Consider the following 20,628-nt stretch of genomic DNA (forward strand, 5'->3'; position numbering starts at 1 on the left):
TGCTCATGCTCTTGCATTTCCTGTCATCTGATGTATATGGGTGCTTCTATGTTTGCTTGAGGAGAAGTTGTAGCTTCTCCTGTCCATGACATGTGTTGTTATGTATTTCTTATCAACTTATGCATGCAGCCAAGTCTTTTTGCCATGAGAAGCCCAAATTAGGGGCCACAGGCTATCGATTAATGCCGGACTTATACTTCACGTGACTCATGCTGCAGAGGACGCTCCTGCTACGCAAGCGTTGCACTGTTTATACTTGCGTGCGTACTTTACATAAATCTGGAGGAATCCACCAGGTGGCAGTGCGAGATATTATCACGGGGAGAACAAGTTCGGCATCGCTGTGTTGTGAATTGCCTGGAACACCCATTAAACTCCGATTACACCTTACTGCAATATCTCTGAAAAGGATGTTTAATGATTAAATCCATCAGTCCAGGGATTCGTCCATTTCAGCTAGTATTGGGCACAAGGCTAAAACAATCCCTGGATGAGGCATCAGCTCATTGCAAGGTGAATACAAGCAAACATATAGACGATGGCGTCATTTTAGTGTAACCAAATCTGCATATTTTTGGAAGGAACCTGGAGCACACTGTGGAAACCCAGCAGGAAAACATGTAAATTCCAGGTATGGAATATCAGTGACGTGACTCCCTGCAAGACAGCAGCGCTAATGCTCCGCCACCGTGTCACCCCCATGTGTGTAATTATTAACAGTGTTCATTATGTAAACGAAATTACTGATTTACCTGTAAAATGTAACACACATACAATGCATTTTATCATGAAAGTGATATCAAGTATAAATCTAAGGATTCTAAATGTGAGTTGGAATATCATACATTTACTGTGCTCAGTGTGGCAATTTTATTTTATATTTTTAAATATATTTTATATTGCTGTTTGCCACTGCTGTCAGTACAGCACAGAAGACGGTATGTGAGACTTTTAAAATATATCGTGTCTTTACGATCGGGAATATGCAACGCTTGAATATAAAAGCACCATGAATCCATCTGTATGTCGGTATTTTGCTTCACTACTTCGAACCATTCATCAAACATCGAAGCGCACACACCGATCTCGTAGGATCTGCAAAGCGGCTTTCTGTCACATGTAGATAGTAACCAGAGACTCTGATGTCACATTCCAACTTTTATCACACTGTGCCCCCCGACTTTATGCTGGTACTGCAACTCGTACACGTGTCACGTTAATTTCTGAGGACCTGCTCAGAGGACGCATCAAATGAACGCTGGGAACGTGAGGCAGCCATGATGTGGGCACGTATGCGTTCTGAGTGTGAAGTATAAATGAGCCCTAAGACCAATATCAAACTTTGGGCGCCAGGAGTGTATTAATTTTTGTGTTACACACAAACACTCCTTAGAATTACGTATAAATAATTTAATATTCTGATAAAAAAAAATCTAAGATATTACTTACTCTTTTGTATAATTTACATCCTCCCCTTGGTTGGTCATGTCATCTACTGCATTTCAAAAGGACTGTCCACATAGACTTTATGAGATATCTCTAGAACAGTTCACTAATCAGTTGTGCTCAGTATACCCACATGACATATAAATTGTTGTTCTTGTTGTATGAGATAAATGCAAGGAGTCCTAACCACTGGCCTCTGTATCAGGCAGTCTATAGCATATTGACCACCATTTCAATACAAGGTTATTATTGCAAACAAAAACTACAAAAAAAGATGAAAACTATTAATAAAAACATTTTTGTAAACTGAAATAAAATTAACAAAACTGACATAAAAAAGTAAAACTACTTCTGCACAGTTGATGAAGAAAAAAAAAATTACAAAAACATTTACATTTTCGTCATGATCATTCTTATGAATGGATTAACCTGGACTGCAGTGGCCCCAAAATTAATTAAAATACATGAAAAAATATATTATCTTTTTTTTTTTTTTTAAGAAATATACCTGTCGCAAGCAAGATCAATTGTTCAACTCTTTGCTGTAATTTCTGAAATAACTTGTGCGTCACTAGTCGTACACATGCTGTTATCCCCAAGTTTTCATGCCCCTAGTGAATAGACACTAGTAATAAGGGGTAACTGTTTAAACAATGCTTGTGGCAGCAGGGCGAACTGGACAAATCCTTTTAGAAAAATAAAACTGTTCCTTGGCATACTGATAGAAATATTCACTAGAGTCTAGATACCCGAACAGAATGTTGTTGTTAACTAATCACTTGTGCTTTACTGAAGGTCATTTGATAAAGGAAGAAACACAAACCTTGTACAATAACTGAGTTGACAGTATCTCTACTGAAGTACAAATAAAGTTTATTGGTAGCCTCGAAAAGTTCCTATGTCTCCAAATCCAGTCTTGGAGTGTTTCTGTGGCTGCAGGTATTCATTCTAACCCTTTTCTTAATTAGCGTTCATTTTTTCCTGCTAATCGTTTTTACTTCATTTTAATTGATGTGATTTTAAAGATTAAGTTCTCTGAGTTGCTTCATTTCTTCCATAAATGCCACCCAAACAGAAATGAGTTATAAAGTCAGCCAACAGATGACAAGCTAAGTCAGGGTCTCAAATTCCAATCAATTTCACTCCAACCTTAATTTGAAGCTGACTCTTGTTATTAATTAATACTATTATTAAATTCTGTGGCTTGTTGAAGCCCTAATTTTGCAACCGCATACATTTCAAAGGTAGTTGATTTTTTTTTCTAAGAACACCATATTTTGTGGACCTGAGCAGATTGACATTGCCTAGATCTACACCCTTTTTATTTTAAAATATTGTATTTTGGACAAAGGTTGCTGATCATGTGCTGCCTTTGTACCTCATTATTATTTGGCTGCTAATTAGGAAAAAGCAACAATTAAGAGGTCTGAATCTTAAACAGGAAGAAAATTAAATGTAAGGCTAAATAAGTTCTTTAGCAACAATAGCTGGTCACATATTAAGAAAATGGTTATGTTGGCTATTCAAGTCCATTCTACTCCTAAGCCTTGACACTATATAATCATTCTACTAGTATAGCTAGTTGGCATCTGAACTATTATTCAAGTCCAAAGGCCACCTACCCCCTTGGTTCATATTTAGTTTTCATGGTCATATCTGCTAGAAGAAAGTAAAAATAATGTTCTGATTTTTTTTTTTTTTAATAACTTTTCAGGCCTGTAGGTTGAAAAAATTCTATTCATAAACTTTCTCTTATCAAGACTGCTTTAAATAATCCTCGTGTACTGTGTAGAATAGTGGCTAATCTAACAAATGGGAATTCAGAACTACAGTGCAAAATACCAACAGACGTTAGCATTACTATCAGGCCTCCAAAGCGGAGTGTGCTGGGGCTAATGGGAGGATGCCTTCAGTACATTCTCAGCTAATTTGGATAACAATTTCATTGTATCACTAGATTACAGACTTTAAGAGTACATCTTTTTGTCTGATCGTGGATTGTGTTTAGCCTTACTGTATTTCCAAAACACAGTTTTGCCATTTATTTATACTCGGCCAACATCAGGTATTTTAGCTAGTTAAAAATAAAGACATACAACAAGGAAACAAGGAAATTTATGATATATACAAAGTATATCTTTAAAAGTTCAGCAAGGGTATTTCTTACATTTCTTTTAAGACAGGTAGCGTGACCAGTGCCAACTTCATGTATTCTCTCTTCCAATCCACAATGTAAGGTTGGAGCCTATTCATGTGTTATAGACAAAAAAGACAGAAATGCAGATAAATAGTTAGATTACAGAGAGACACACAAACAAATCGATACACCAACACACAATAATCTGAACAAACAGTAGAAAGACTACAAAGAAAGAAAATAAAAAGGAAAACTTATGACTTGGCAGTTACAGTGAGTCACTATACAGTTGTATTGCTGTTAATACAATGGAGCCTCAGTAGCATTTCCTGAGACACTTCTGCTGAATAATTCATTGGCTGAAAACACCGTGTTACTGCGTCTGAGAAAGGAATGCAGCATTGTTAATAATGACAGTTTCGTTTTAATTCCTTCCTTTGCTACTACCTCCAGGGGTTCCAGACACATTGCAGACATTTTTTTTTCTCAATGCCTAAGCAGATTAAACTGTATTTGTTTTAACCGCGAGATGGCACCAGACAGCTCCAAACCACTGACTCAGCAGTACACCACACGTTAGAATAAAGGATATTTATTCCACAATGCACCTTTACAGACCTCCTTCCAGCAATGCACCACAATTATACAATTTATCAACACAATAAACTGACAGTTCTTCCTCCTTTTCCACCTCCTATGAGTGTTGTTCGCTGCCTCCCAACTCTGACTCATTCATATGTGGCAAAGGGCTCCCTTTATACTGGAACCAGGAGTTTTTGTGTTATAACATCATATCCTCCAGAAAATACTTCCTGGTTATATGAAAAGTAGGGAGATCCTCACTCGACAGCACCCTCTATTGATACGTTGGGACCCCAATAGGCCTGCACTTCTGAACTCCAATTTCCAAACATCCCTGCGAAAATCCTGACCGAATTCCCATATGGGGACCACTGCCACCTAGAATATGGGAAATAATGGAACGACGCCTGATTCCTGACTATTGGTGGTCCCTCCATATTTATTGCAGGACAGACACAAAGTTATTTCTCCGGTCCGCCATCCATTATGCTTTCATCCCCTCTCTGGCCTCCTATCTGGGTAATGTATTTCCCAATCTCATCCTGGATGCCCATTCTCCTCCTAAATTGTTTAATTTACTCTCAATATACCTGGGGAAAACAAAACACAATATCATATTCATTCATTCATTTTTTTCATATCCTTCTCAATCTTATTTATCAACTGCCTCATATCAGATGTATTTTGTATATCTTCACTTGTGCTGTGCTCTGGGAGGACCTTGTAATCACTAAGGGTCTGTATAGGTGCTAAAGACATACATGATAAAATGTCTTGTCACATCACATGAATTGGCTATTATTTTTGCTCTTTTGTGATCTTAGAGGCATAATGTGGCTTCAGAAGCCTGTTTGAAAGCATTAAATGCAGAGCACTGCAAACAAAAAAAAGCCCTGATGCCAGATGAGAGGCCTGATGAAACCAGGAGATGTATTCAATTAGTCTTATTAATTTCACAACAGACCTTGTATAGACACACCTAAAACTGTGCTACGGATTATGCCAAACATTCTTTTGTGCAATAAGCATGTTCAGAAGTAGCAATTAAAAATGAAATGTCAGCTAACTGCAGAATTTGTGGGAAATCTCCTAGCAAAATAATTCACTTAAAGCAGTCGTGGATGGGTGGGAAGAATTTAGCTACTGATTTTCATGTCAAGCTAACTGACTGGTGGAAACTGATATGCACTACACTGTCATGAAGGAGCGGTTTCCTTTTAAGTGTCAATAGGGGAAGGTAGGGATGTCAAAATACAAAAACATAACTACAGCTACTTTTAAAAGTCACTAACACTAGAATCCCTGAAGCCTACGAAAATACTCATAATCCCGGTCCACCTTAAATTCCTTTGTACCTCTCCATCAGTGTCTTTTGTTTTGTAAATGTGTCTATCAGCACAAGCAGAAAGCAGCCTGCTATCCCATACCCCACCAATGACGCAGATCAAGTCGAAGGGAAGATTCTCAGAGCTCAAGTCTTGTTTTTCTGGGTGCGAGGTACCTGGAATTGTCTATTTTGTCTGATTCTAAACCCAGAGTGCATCAGGTGCTGGGAGTCTTCGAGGTGGCCACCTCCAAAAATGGAAATGGACCATCAATCTTTGAGTGAAGCAGTCTTCCGTCTGACCGTGGATAGACTGTTTGCTGTTTTGCAGAAGTTGTGCCTAATCTCCCTTTCTCTTGCCTTTCACTGCTGTTTCAAAAGTACCGGTCCATCCCCCAGCATGCTTATTTTAATCTTTGCCCACCACCTTATTAAAAGTGCGTGGGCAGAGACAGTGTTTACACCGAGGACAACAGAAACAAAGCAGAGCTACATAATGCCTGTTATTTGCTTATGTTAATAATTAATGAAATAAAATATTCCCTTACTATCACATGTAATGTTAAATAATGCTTAACAGCTGTGTTTCTTAACCTCTGAGTTGCAACTCGTTTTTGGGTTGTGGGCTGTTCCAGTGGGTCGTGGGTTGGTGCCATTGCCTAAGCAAATGACAGTGCTGCAAGATATTTCTCCCCAACTGTATCTACACGTTTCATGCAGGGTAACCCCACTCCACCCTTAAATTTGCACTTGCTTCACCAAGCCACTACTAACAGACCTTCACCAGCTCTTACATTTGTGTTTGTTTCATTAGAGGAGACCCCAGCTTGTGGGTCACCAATAACCTTAAGTTATAACCAGGTCTTGAGACCATAAAGGTTGAGGAACAACAGAGGTTTTAGATTTATATCCACAATTCAGCCTATTCCATTTAAATGCCAAACTATAGCTAAAAGATTTGTGTCTGAAACAAAAAAAAATTAGCTGGTTCATATACTATAGTATAAACAGCATTCAGCATTGTATACTTTATGCACCTTCTTCTTTCAGCTGCTCCAATTTAGGGGTTGCCACGGCAGATCATTCGTCTCCATCCATCCCTGTCTTTTATATTATTTTCTGCCACACGAACTGCCTTTATATCCTCCCTCACAACATCCATAAACCCTATCTTTGGCCTCCCACTTTTCTTTAGCCTGGCTGTTTCACCCTCAACATCCTTTTCCCGATGTACCTCTCATCTCTCCTCTGTATATAGTAATCCCTCCTCCATCGCGGGGGTTGCGTTCCAGAAGCCCCCGCGAAAGGTGAAAATCCGCGAAGTAGAAACCATATGTTCATATGGTTCTTTTTATACATTTTAAGCCCTTATAAACTCTCCCACACTATTATAAACATTTCCCACAAAATTATACAGCATAAACCCTTTGTATTCTCTTAGATATTAGGTAAGGTTCGTTGAAATTATGTATGTAAACAAAGTTTATATACAGTAAAACCTAAATATTATTTTAAAGATATCAAGCGTCTCTGATATCACATATGTTATAGCCATTACGACAGACAGGCCACCAGCAATAAATATGTACAATGCAAGAAAAATTGTATACAGTAAAATGTGTGTACAGTGACACTAAACTATGTACATGTAATAAGTACTGTACGTAGATAATTATGGTTACTCACCAAAAATGACACGACGACTTGTCCGACAACGATGAGTTTAATTTTACTGCACAACAAAGGAGAGCGTTACAGCTCTTCTAAAGGAGCCTCTTCAGGCGGCTGTGTAGCACCGCCGTCATTCTTCTTCCATCAGTCTTCAATCCAAATCCCTAAAGCAGATTCCACCCAGACTACTGCCTTATCACGTCCACTTGCAACTCGTTTTGCGCCCTGGTTAAAGGACACTGCGGCTGTAGATCTTATATGCTTTTCCTCCTTTTTAAATAAAAAGGATCGTGGACTCATTGATGCCGTAATGGTGTCCTGCAGTGGTGTAGCTGTTCCCTTCCTTCAACATATCCAAAACTTTTACCTTTTCTGCAATCATTTGCATCTTCTGTTGGCGCTTGGACACGGCCCCTGAAGCAGTACCAGGAGCATGTTAATGCTGAATGAGTGAGATGAGACTTCCTGGTTAATGCAGCACTCTGTCGCTGAGCCAATCAGCACACAGGAACTTTAACTGTGTGCTCTGATTAGGTAGCTTCTCAGTCATCCGTCAATAGCGTCCCTTGTATGAAATCAACTGGGCAGACCAACTGAGGAAGCATGTACCAGAAGTAAAAAGACCCATTGTCCACAAAAACCCGCGAACCAGCGAAAAATTCTCGTTATATATTTAGATATGCTTACATATAAAATCCGCGATAGAGTGAAGCGCGATATAGTGAGGGATTACTGTATGCCCAAACCCTCTCAATCTAGCCTCTCTCACTTAGTCACCAAACTGTTGTACCTGTTTTCCCACTAATATACTCATTTCTAATTATGTCTGGTCTCATTACTCCGAGCAAAAATCATAGCATCTTCAACTCTGCCACTTCTAACTCTGCATCCTGTCTTTTCATCAGTGCTACTGATGACCTTGCCTTTTACTCTTGTAGTTACTCTTCTATCACAAATCACCAATGCCACTCTTCTTCACCCAGTCTACTCTGCCTGCACTCTCTTCTTCACCCCTCTGCTACATTTTCTGTTGTTTTGGATAATTCAAACCAAGTATTTAAATTAGTCTACCTTCACCACCTCTGCTTTTTGCAGTTGCACCCTTCCACCATCTTCCCTCTCTATGTACATGTACTCTGTGTCTTGTTCTTACTGACTCTCATTCCTCTTCTCTCCAGTGCATACCTCCTCCACTACAGGTTCATCTCAACCTGCTTTCTACTCTCACAACAGATCACAATGTCATTCGTGAACATCATAGTCTACTGAGACTCCTGTCTGACCTCATCTGTCAGGGAGAGGCAAGATCATTGTACCACATGAACGTGACTGACTGTATAAAACTGAATAATAAAAAAAGCTCTAAATTTATAAGTAGCCAAAATTTACATTGGGTGTACAGACTCAAATCAAATGTATGTTTTTATTATATAGCAGCTCACTACTCAACTCGGACTCGAGTTATAACCTTTTGGTTATAAGGTAGCAGTTCTTACCGCTGCACCACCCAAGAATACATATTAACTTTCTGATGATGGACATTTGAGCTTGGGTTTTTAACTCACTGACAGCAACTGGTAAATTGAATCATTTTTTTTCTTTGGTTATATTATTGAATAAAAGTGCACATTTATTTGATATTTGAACTAAAGTCTTCAAACATTATTTGTATAACATGTAAAAAGTTTGTTTTCAGTATGTCTTCAGCATTTCTTGCCTCACATTTCCTGTCTTACATTTACACAGATCGTTGTAGACACGGAACACACATGAAATGTATGTATTCCAAATAAGAATATATTATTTACCCTATACAATTCAAGGCACCTCACACCCAGATAAACAGACTTGAGACTGGGAGAATGTTTTGTCCTACTTGAGCTGTGGCGATTGGGAGATGGGATAGCAGGCTGCTTGCTGCTTGTGCTGATTGACACATCTGAAAAAACAAAAGACGCTGAAGGAGAGGTGCGAAGGAATTTAAGGTGGCCCAGGAATATGACGTTTTTTTGTAGGCTTCAGGGATTCTAGTGTTAAATTGGGCTGTGATTCCAACCACAACCCTCTCCATAGTCACACTGTCCTCGTACATATCCTATACCACCCTTACACACTTTTGTGATACTCCCGACTTCCTCATACACTACCATAACTCCTCTACATTGTACTGCATACTGTATGCATAGTGAGGATGTTTTCCCTAATCCAAATATTATTTTGATTGAAAAGAAACATTAAAACTAAAACAGTGCTCAAAAATTCTAGCTTGAAGGATGGAGAAAGTGCTGTCCTCAGTAATATCACAGGATCAAACTGGATTTATTAAAGGCCGACACTTACCTTCCAATCTCCGACGCCTGTTTAATGTAATATATTCACCAGCAAAGTCAAACACCCCAGAGATATTACTATCATTAGAAACAGAAAAAGCATTTGATATGATTGAATGGAACTCCCTTTTCACTGCATTGGAGAAATTTGGGTTTGGCCCAAATATTTGTGCATGGATCAAACTACTGTATACCAATCCAGAAGCTTCAGTTTGTATTCACAATATTTGTTCAGACTACTTTAAGCTAGAACGTGGCACCAGACAAGGATACCCCTTGTCACCACTGCTGTTTGCAATCGCCATTTAACCACTGGCGGTTCACTGTAGAAATTCTTATCAGATAAAGGGAATTATCAGAGAAGGACTGGAACAGAAAATTTCTCTATATGCAGATGATATGGTTTTATATATATCAGACCCAGAAAACACTGTGCCTGCAGTTTTAACAGCACTCACAGAATTTCAAAAGATATCTGGTCTCAGAATTAATCTGAATAAAAGTATACTCTTTCCAGTGAATTCACAAGCATATAATATTAGATTGGACACCCAACCTTTTACCATAGCAGATCAGTTTAAATACCTAGGGGTAAATATCACAAGTAAACATAAAGCTCTTTATCAACAAAATTTTGCCGTCTGTATGGAAAAAATTAAGCAAGACTTGCATAGATACACTAAAAGTGTCAGTCATTAAACCATTACTTAAAAACTCAGACCTTGACCTACATATACTAAATAATTATAGGCCTATTTCAAATTTACCATTTCTCTCTAAAATACTAGAAAAAGTAGTCACCAGTCAGCTTCAGACACACCTTATGCATTACAATTTATTTGAGAAATTCCAGTCTGGTTTTTGCACTGGTCATAGTACAGAAACGGCACTAACACGGGTTGTAAATGACATTCTGATATCCTCTGATGAAGGAAACTCCACTGTAATTATGTTGTTGGACTTAAGTGCAGCATTTGACACCATCGACCATTCTATTTTACTGCACAGGCTAGAAAATGATGTTGGGCTTACAGGCACCGTTCTCGCTTGGTTTAGTTCTTACTTATCAAATCGATTACAATATGTACAGAAATGTGCTGACAGTACTCCATCATTATACACAGAAGTTCAATATGGTGTCCCGCAGGGCTCAGTACTGGGACCTTTACTGTTTTCACTGTACATGCTTCCACTGGGATCTCTCATTAGGAAACATAATATTAATTTTCACTCATATGCAGATGACACCCAGTTATACCTTTCATTTAAATCAAATGAAGTTTCTCCAATGTTGTCTTTAATTAGTTGTGTAAGCGAATTAAAGGAGTGGATGAATGAGAACTACTTGTCTTTAAATACAGATAAAACAGAGATGTTAATTGTTGGAGGGAATGATGCTGATAACAACAATATTTTGTTATCATTTAAATCAGTTGGAATCCCAGTCAATTTTACTGAATCAGCCCGCAATCTAGGAATTATCTTTGACTCTAGCATGTCATTTAAAGCGCATATTACAAAGTTGTCCAAAACATGTTTCTTCCATCTTAAAAATGTTAGGAAATTAAGACGCTTTTTAAATAAACAGGATTCTGAGAAACTAATTCATACATTTATCTCTAGTAGGATTGACTACTGCAATGCGGTGTTCACTGGATGTTCAAACTGTTCTTTATACAGCCTCCAGTTAATCCAAAATGCGGCTGCAAGAATTATTACAAGAACAAGAAAATACGAACACATAACTCCAGTTCTTAAATCCTTACACTGGCTCCCGGTTAAGTTTAGGGCAGATTTCAAAATCTTTCTTTTAACATATAAAGCATTAAATGGTCGAGGTCCGGCTTACTTGTTTTGAACTTATCATGACTTACAAACCTGAGCGCACATTAAGATCTCAAGATGCCGGTCTGCTTATGATTCCAAGGATTAATAAAATAACAGTGGGAGGTCGAGCTTTTAGTTACAGGGCCCCTAAACTGTGGAATGGTCTGCCTGCTACTATAAGAGATGCCCCTTCGGTCTCAGCTTTTAAATCCTGGCTGAAGACTCACTACTTCAGTTTAGCATATCCTGACTAGAGCTGCTGATTAACTGTACAGACTGCATCTCTGTTGTTAGTCATTAGCACTTAAACATAAGTAACATGACAGTTATAATTGTATACTAACCCTCACTTATTCGTTTTTTCTTCTTGGTACTCAAATGTGGCACTTGGTGCCATGGCCCACCTGCCAAGTTGTTTTGCCTGCCTAAGGAAAAGTCATCCCAGATGGAGGATCGCGGGAATCGTGGGAAAGATGGGTCCTTTCATCGGATTGGCTGGCCCAGCACTGTTTCAGCCGTGGAATGGCCAAATGGGGGAGGCAGCTTGAAGGATAAGGTCTCCAGGACTCTACACAAATTCAAATCTTATTATGGGATATATCATCTACTGTTAAATTCTGCTCTGTACTTCTAAAATTTATATTTTTTATTTCTTACTATATTGAGAAATTGTTCTGTTCTGTGTACTGCATTGTATTGTATTGACCCCCTTCTTTTGACACCCACTGCATGCACAACCTACCTGGAAAGGGGTCTCTCTTTGAACTGCCTTTCCCAAGGTTTCTTCCATTTTTTCCCTACAAGGTTTTTTTGGAAGTTTTTCCTTGTCTTCTTAAGAGAGTCAAGGCTGGTGGGCTGTCAAGAGGCAGGGCCTGTTAAAGCCCATTGCGGCACTTCCGGTGTGATTTTGGGCTATACAAAAATAAACCGTATTGTATTGTATTGTAACCCTTCATCTCACTCTAGCAGGAAGAATTAACATTGTTAAGATGAATATCCTTCCTAAACTTCTTTTTCTATTTCAAAACAATCCAATATATATCAATAAATCGTTTTTTAAGCAATTAGACTCAACAATAACCTCATTCATTTGGAACTCAAAACACCCACGTATCCGAAGATCGACCCTACAAAGACCTCAGGCAGGTGGCGGCATGGCTTTACCTAATTTTCAATTTTATTACTGGGCAGCAAACATACAAGCTATAAAAACCTGGACACAAATAAATGAACATACACAAGCCTGGTCCGCAATAGAAGTAAAATCCTGTAGTACTTCTTTATACTCCCTGCTCTGCGCTCCAATAAATGCAAGTTATCGCAAATATACTAATAACCCAATTGTGCTTTACTCACTCAGAATATGGAACCAACTTAGAAAGCATTTTAAGATGGAGGACCTTTTATCTGTGGCACCTCTGCAAGAGAGCCACCTCTTTCAACCCTCGCAAACATATCCAGTTTTTAATACCTGGAAAAGATTTGGGATTAAAATGCTCAGAGATCTTTATATAGACAACATATTTGCATCCATTGAACAATTACGTTCTAAATTCAACCTCCCAGCTACACATTTCTTTCACTATCTTCAAATTAGAAACTTTGTTAAACAGAAACTGCCAAATTTTCCTCACCTTGTACCCTCCACCATGATGGAAAAAATACTGCTCGATTTCGAGGAATTAGACACCATTTCCGCATTATATAAAATCTTATTAGAATCCCTACCTTTCAAAGACCCAAGAGGACATTGGGAAAAAGATCTCTTAATCAATATATCAGAAAAGGAGTGGAAGGTAGCATACAGAGAATTCACTCGAGCTCCATATGCTCAAAGCATAGAATTATTCAACTCAAAATTATATATCAAGATCATCTGTCTCGCTTAAAACTGTCCAAAATGTTTCCAGGGCAAGATCCAACCTGCGAACGCTGCAACCAAGCTCCTGCCTCACTGGGTCACATGTTTTGGGCCTGCACCAAGTTAACATCATTTTGGACCAAAATGTTTAAGTGCCTCTCAGACAGCCTTGGGGCCACAATCCTTCCTAACCCATTAACCGCTGTGTTCGGTGTTCTTACAGACGGACTTGAAGTGGAGAAGGACAAACAAAAGGTAATTGCATTCACTACACTTTTGGCACGCAGACTTATTTTGTTAAATTGGAAGAATCTTAACTCTCCTCTGATAACCCAGTGGGAAACCGATGTTTTATATTATTTGAAAGTGGAACAAATCAAATTCTCAGTTAGAGGATCCGTACAGAATTTTTTCAAAACCTGGCAGGATCTAATCAATAATATTTTAGAATAAGAGAAATAATTACTACTACATTTATTTCCCTTCTCCATTTTTTTTATTTACCTATATATATTTCTTCCTTTCTTTTGTTTATTTTTTGCCCTATTAAAAAGCCTTTAGCAATTCTCCTCTGGCTAAGCTCTCCTTCTCAAGGGTGGGGTCCGATTTGTCTTCAATTCTTTTTTGTTATAAATTAATCTATATGTATGGAATGATTACAATAAAATAAAAAATAAAAAAAAAAACTAAAACAATGAATTATTACAAATCAATAAGTTTACACCTAGAATCAAAACAAATTCAAAACATATTATAGAATAAATACTTAATATACTTAATTTACCCTTTAAACAATTCAAAGAGTGATATCTGGATAAAGAAAAAAATGTATATAACATTTCTGTCGATGGCAATGTTGGTAATTTGTAAACAACCTTCCAGAAAAGATTCTGAAGGATCTACTGTTTTACATAACTTAGATGCAATGTATATGCTGTGTGTAGTATGTATTCAAATACATTTTATATACAGTGGTGTGAAAAACTATTTGCCCCCTTCCTGATTTCTTATTCTTTTGCATGTTTGTCACACAAAATGGTTCTGATCATCAAACACATTTAACCATTAGTCAAATATAACACAAGTAAACACAAAATGCAGTTTGTAAATGGTGGTTTTTATTATTTAGGGAGAAAAAAAATCCAAACCTACATGGCCTTGTGTGAAAAAGTAATTGCCCCCTGAACCTAATAACTGGTTGGGCCACCCTTAGCAGCAATAACTGCAATCAAGCGTTTGCGATAACTTGCAATGAGTCTTTTACAGCGCTCTGGAGGAATTTTGGCCCACTCATCTTTGCAAAATTGTTGTAATTCAGCTTTATTTGAGGGTTTTCTAGCATGAACCGCCTTTTTAAGGTCATGCCATAGCATCTCAATTGGATTCAGGTCAGGACTTTGACTAGGACACTCCAAAGTCTTCATTTTGTTTTTCTTCAGCCATTCAGAAGTGGATTTGCTGGTGTGTTTTGGGTCATTGTCCTGTTGCAGCACCCAAGATCGCTTCAGCTTGAGTTGACGAACAGATGGCCAGACATTCTCCTTCAGGATTTTTTGGTAGACAGTAGAATTCATGGTTCCATCTATCACAGCAAGCCTTCCAGGTCCTAAAGCAGCAAAACAACCCCAGACCATCACACTACCACCACCATATTTTACTGTTGGTATGATGTTCTTTTTCTGAAATGCTGTGTTCCTTTTACGCCAGATGTAACGGGACATTTGCCTTCCAAAAAGTTCAACTTTTGACTCATCAGTCCACAAGGTATTTTCCCAAAAGTCTTGGCAATCATTGAGATGTTTCTTAGCAAAATTGAGACGAGCCCTAATGTTCTTTTTGCTTAACAGTGGTTTGCGTCTTGGAAATCTGCCATGCAGGCCGTTTTTGCCCAGTCTCTTTCTTATGGTGGAGTCGTGAACACTGACCTTAATTGAGGCAAGTGAGGCCTGCAGTTCTTTAGACGTTGTCCTGGGGTCTTTTGTGACCTCTCGGATGAGTCGTCTCTGCACTCTTGGGGTAATTTTGGTCGGCCGGCCACTCCTGGGAAGGTTCACCACTGTTCCATGTTTTTGCCATTTGTGGATAATGGCTCTCACTGTGGTTCGCTGGAGTCCCAAAGCTTTAGAAATGGCTTTATAACCTTTACCAGAATGATAGATCTCAATTACTTCTGTTCTCATTTGTTCCTGAATTTCTTTGGATCTTGGCATGATGTCTAGCTTTTGAGGTGCTTTTGGTCTACTTCTCTGTGTCAGGCAGCTCCTATTTAAGTGATTTCTTGATTGAAACAGGTGTGGCAGTAATCAGGCCTGGGGGTGGCTACGGAAATTGAACTCAGGTGTAATACACCACAGTTAGGTTATTTTTTAACAAGGGGGCAATTACTTTTTCACACAGGGCCATGTAGGTTTGGATTTTTTTTCTCCCTAAATAATAAAAACCATCATTTAAAAACTGCATTTTGTGTTTACTTGTGTTATATTTGACTAATGGTTAAATGTGTTTGATGATCAGAAACATTTTGTGTGACAAACATGCAAAAGAATAAGAAATCAGGAAGGGGGCAAATAGTTTTTCACACCACTGTAACAAATTAAAATAGATTTATTCTATTTAAAAAAGAGAACTAAATAATGATTAAATATTTAAATGTTTTATTCTCTATATTTAAATAATATGTAACAACAATAAATAACTATTGATTTATGAATTGTATATGTGTGAACACTGTTACAATTATAATGTCATACCATTTCAGTTAAGTTTTGAAAGTAATCCTTCATACAGAACTGACGAGCCCCAAAGAGATGTGGAGATACAGGGAAACCAAAGTGCACAACACAGGTGGCATCTGTAATATCAAGGGCTTTTATAAAGTCATTGGTCAAAACTGTAAGAGAAGAAACAAGTAATGGTAGTTAATGATACAAGAGCAGATCATATCAACAATAACAGTACTTTATCAAATTCAGTTGAAATACAATATCTAACAAATATTTGTGAAATTGGTTTCATGTTTCTTTTTTTTTTTTTTTAAAAAGAGAGAAATGTGTACACTTCATATTTTGAAAGAACAATCTCAAATACAGTGAATTACTTTTTAAAAACCAAAGTTACATATAACATCATCAAGGATTTTACCTTACCAAGTGAATAATATACATTCTCGGGTGTATTTTTCTCATATTATTAGCTGCTTTGATGTTTTATAAGTAATGATGTATTAAAAATATAATCACAAAATCAATTATAAATAAGCATAAATGCACTGACAAAGCCAATAAAAGCAACAGCATAATGAACTTGCACTTTTAGGGTTGTGCTGAGACTTGTGAGTAGATAAAATTGTGACACAAATATCTCAGACTACTGTAAAACAGTGAAAAATGCACATAGTATCTAGTATAGAATGCCAAAAGTTAATATTTACTGATATTTGCCAAAATTATTAATTCATAACTAAAAAATAAATTGTTTGTTACCACAAAAACAACTTCAAACAACCAACATTTAGATTTACAATTTTTTACAAAATATGTTGGAAATTTGTTGTGAGATGGATGGCCTGTATGGGTGGGCATCCTGTCCAGGACTGAACAATAATCCTTACCTAGCCGGGAGGTCATTATAATGGAAGAGCGGGGAAGGCAGCTTACTTGGGGTAGTTCCTTCCCCAAGACACTGGATGGCAGCCAACCCAGGCTGGGGGATTACTGCATGGATACCTGCAGGGCATGCTGGGTGCTATAGACACAGGGGTAGCTCTGTTGGGTTCCATGGGGTCCACAAAGGGGAGTTGTGGTGACTGGGAAACCCTACTCTGTGGGGTTTCAGCTTTACCCAGAAGTGCTTTCGAGCTACAGTTTCATGTCACCGGAAGTACTCCCAGGAGCAGCTCCTCTTCAATCTGGGAGCAGGCAGGGAAAGCTTGCTGTAGGAGCGGAGGAGGCTGAGAGAGAAGACACCAGAGATATTGTGCATGAGAAGTACAGTGTTGTTGTGATGTGAGAAAAGCTTACTGTGAAGAATTTATGTTTGTATGCAGTGAAACCTTCATTCGTTCATTGCTGAATTTGTGTCCTAGCCTGTTGTGTTGGGTGTTTGGGAGCTGTAGCACCCCCCTACAGGCCACAGTAGCTTAGCACCAACCTAAAAGATACGCAGCTAAAGTTTGTTTGTGTCTACTATTGTCATGAACTGGAATTGAGAAAGAGTTGTTCTTGATTTTTTTTTCTCCTTTTTTAAATTTCTTTGATTGTTGCCATAATTTTCTTCTTTATTTTGTTGTATTCTAAAAGTTTTGAAGATCTTGGTTTCAGTGTGCTGTAGCAAAATGATATAGTATCATTAGTTTGTATTACCTTGATGATTATATTTAATGATTCAATATTTAACATTCTCCATTTTGTTTTTACGTGTGGGTGATGCCATTGTTGGGCGTTATTAAGATGCAATGGCCAGTTGGTGAGGGTGGTTACCAGAAATTGAGCCAGATGCACTAAAAAACTTAAGTGATGAATGGGTTAACAATTATGCACATCCTTGCTCTGGTTCTTGTATACAATGCTTGGAGTTACTGATATTAGACCTTTGCCTGTTCACAGAACTTTTGTTTTTTTCCTCCCTCCTAGGGCCTCATGTATAAACATTGTGTATGCCCATTTCCATACTTACTTTGAGATGTATAAAAACTTGACTTGTCGTACAGCCATACACATTTTCATGACAGCATCACACCATGCATACATACCTTTCTGCTGGGTTTTGCAAACGGGCTGCATCCAGCATCAAAGCAGTGCTACTGTTTCTGTGCGGCTAGATTCATATTGTGATGTAAGTTTATGGGGACGTACAAACTTATTGATATTTCCATGATATAAAAATTCAGATGATTGTTTAAATAAAATACAACTTCTGGTTGAGTAATTTTTCTCAAATTTCATATATGTTTGCTTTTTATCTTTATAAATATCTATACAAAATTTGAATCATCTATTTATAATTATAACCATAGTTTACTTGAAAATTCAAAAAAGTACTCAGTTGACAGAAGTGGCCCAAAAGTTAATAGGATTCTTTAGTTTTGATATAAAGCAGGTGTATAAAATCTCACTGACCTAGGTCAAAGTGTTTTCATATTATGTTTACACACAGACATACAGACAGACATACAGACTCATCAAAATCTCGAGGTTGAATTTTTTTTTCATGATTCCTATACTTTCTCTGTACATGGTATTTTTGGACTCAGGAAGATTTAAAACATCAAGATTCATCAAAATCTCAAGGTCGCATCCTGTTGTAAATCTTTTATGCCCTGCTTTGTGCTGTATTTAATACTAATGATTGTTAATTTACCATTCATTGAGTCATCCACCAATTACTTAAAATATGGAATCAATGCAGGATACATTTCAACCTTCTCAGACCTACTTAGTGTTACAATTAAGCAAGACACATGGGATCAAGACACTTACAAATATTTATATAGACAACATATTTGCATCTTATGAACTGTGTTACCCCTCTTTGACCAAGAGATTTTCTAAGTCAATGGGCCTCAATTATAATGCCTTTGGTATAAAATGATAAATGCCCCAGTAAACAGTTGATCTGAAAAAATGTACCAAAAAAAAGTCACTAATTATTTCAACTTAATGAAAGCACTGTCCTGTGACACACCTCTGGTCCAATGAAGCGATTGACAATGATGTTCAAAATTATGCCCCATCTATAACTGTACTTATTCACTAAGGGGACATAAAATACTCTTTTTCTCTCTCCCCACAAAATCTGAATTGGATTAAGCACTGTGGAGTTGGAGTAGAGGGCCCTTCTAGGCAGACTCTATTCACTGCAGGAGGAATGAACTGTGAAGCCCCGTTGTTTGGGCTTCACCTAGTTGTAGTGAGGAAACCAGAGAATTTAGATTCTAGAATTTAAGGTAAAGGTTTGGCAGTATCCTAGACTTCAGTAGCCAATGGACAAGAACAATAAAAAGTGCATGACCAGAAAAGAGTCAAAAACAGTATTACACTCAGGTGTTTAAACTATAGAAAATGTCTTATCAGAGCTCAAAGAACACTTACTTTTCAAAAAAAGAATTTATCCCTACTGTACAAATGGACAAGTAAGTTGTTGGCAAGAAAATGCCAACTTGAAAAGTTTTTCGCTCGTGACTTGCTATCCATAATGTGTTTCAAGTTTAACTTTTTTTAACCAGAGCATTTCAATTTAGACGTACTGCTCAGATTAAATAGGCTGAAATCAAACAAATCAACAGGACCAGATAGTATTTATCCTTGAGCGCATAAGGAAGTTAGTGAGTACATATATAAACCTTTCACGTATATTATTAGTATAAAATCTGTGGAGGGGTTATAAAATGAGTTTAAAAGAATTCATCCCAAGTGTATATAAACAACTAACTTCAACTGTATGAAGATGGTTGCAACATTGGCTCAGACAGAGGAAGCAGAGGAATAAAACTGCTAAGCCTTTTCAGTTTAAGCAAAAGGAGATTAATAGGCGACTCGACTGATGTGTTCGAAAGTACGACGGAATTACAACAGTGGATTAAGACTGTTACTTTAAAATGAGTTCAAGAAGAGCATGGGGACACAGTTCCAAACTTGTTAAGAGTAAATTTCGCACAAACATTAGGATGTTTTGCTTCACAAAGAGAATCATAGACACATGGAATAATTTCCCATGTAGTGTGGGAGACAACAGGACTTTAGGGACCTCAAAACTTAACTTGATATTACTTTGGAGAAATGAAGTGGATAGGACTAATGAATTTTGTTGTCCTAAGTCTGCAACTGAATTAGACAGTAATAATTACTTATAAACTGAGTCTATGTTCCATTCACTTCTTATACCATCTAAATAGGTTTCATTTGGCAAATTTTAGCTGTCATAGTGAATGCAAATGTAGTATTTGCTCATTCAGTTTCAGCAATTAGTTAAGTATGTGGTTTTAGCTGCCCCACTAAAAGCTGCAGATTTTTCACACTTTTGGAGATGCAAGTACAACTGAGAAGCCGTCTATGCTCTCTTTCTCTCTTATGCCTTGGGTTTCTCTCCCTTCTTTCACAAATTGGATATCATTTTATTTCTGATCCATTTCCACAAATGGATAAAAGTATTAATAATGAAAGCTTTTTTTTTCTTTTCTTGAAAATGCAGCAGGATTTTTACCATTCTTCGGGTTTAACTGCAACTATGATGTTATTTCTCTTGTGCAGTGAAATTCTCTTTGTCTTTGTTTGAGCTTACTGCTAACTTTTTTTTCTGTTCCCTCACAAAGCACCTGTTAACTAACCAAGTACCACTAGTGGTGTGCACTAGAGCTAAATATGGTATTGTAGATGCAGCTTTAAGATAGGAGATACAAGTAGTCAGGGGAATTCCATAATTTTTTCCCATACTGTTAAACTGTATCATACAT

The 20,628-nt window shown here is 37.6% G+C and overlaps 1 protein-coding gene across 1 annotated transcript in view; it reads right to left on the minus strand.

Moving 5' to 3' along the window:
• tdrd12 (tudor domain containing 12) overlaps positions 1-20,628 on the minus strand; it is a 725,767-nt gene that overhangs the window by 213,762 nt on the left and 491,377 nt on the right. The window contains exon 18 of the mRNA XM_051932225.1: positions 15,929-16,068. Within this exon, the coding sequence (XP_051788185.1) occupies positions 15,929-16,068 (140 nt within the window). The remainder of the gene's footprint in view (positions 1-15,928; positions 16,069-20,628) is intronic.

This window comes from Erpetoichthys calabaricus, chromosome 9 (assembly GCF_900747795.2).
Source record: "Erpetoichthys calabaricus chromosome 9, fErpCal1.3, whole genome shotgun sequence".
Lineage (NCBI taxonomy): Eukaryota > Metazoa > Chordata > Cladistia > Polypteriformes > Polypteridae > Erpetoichthys > Erpetoichthys calabaricus.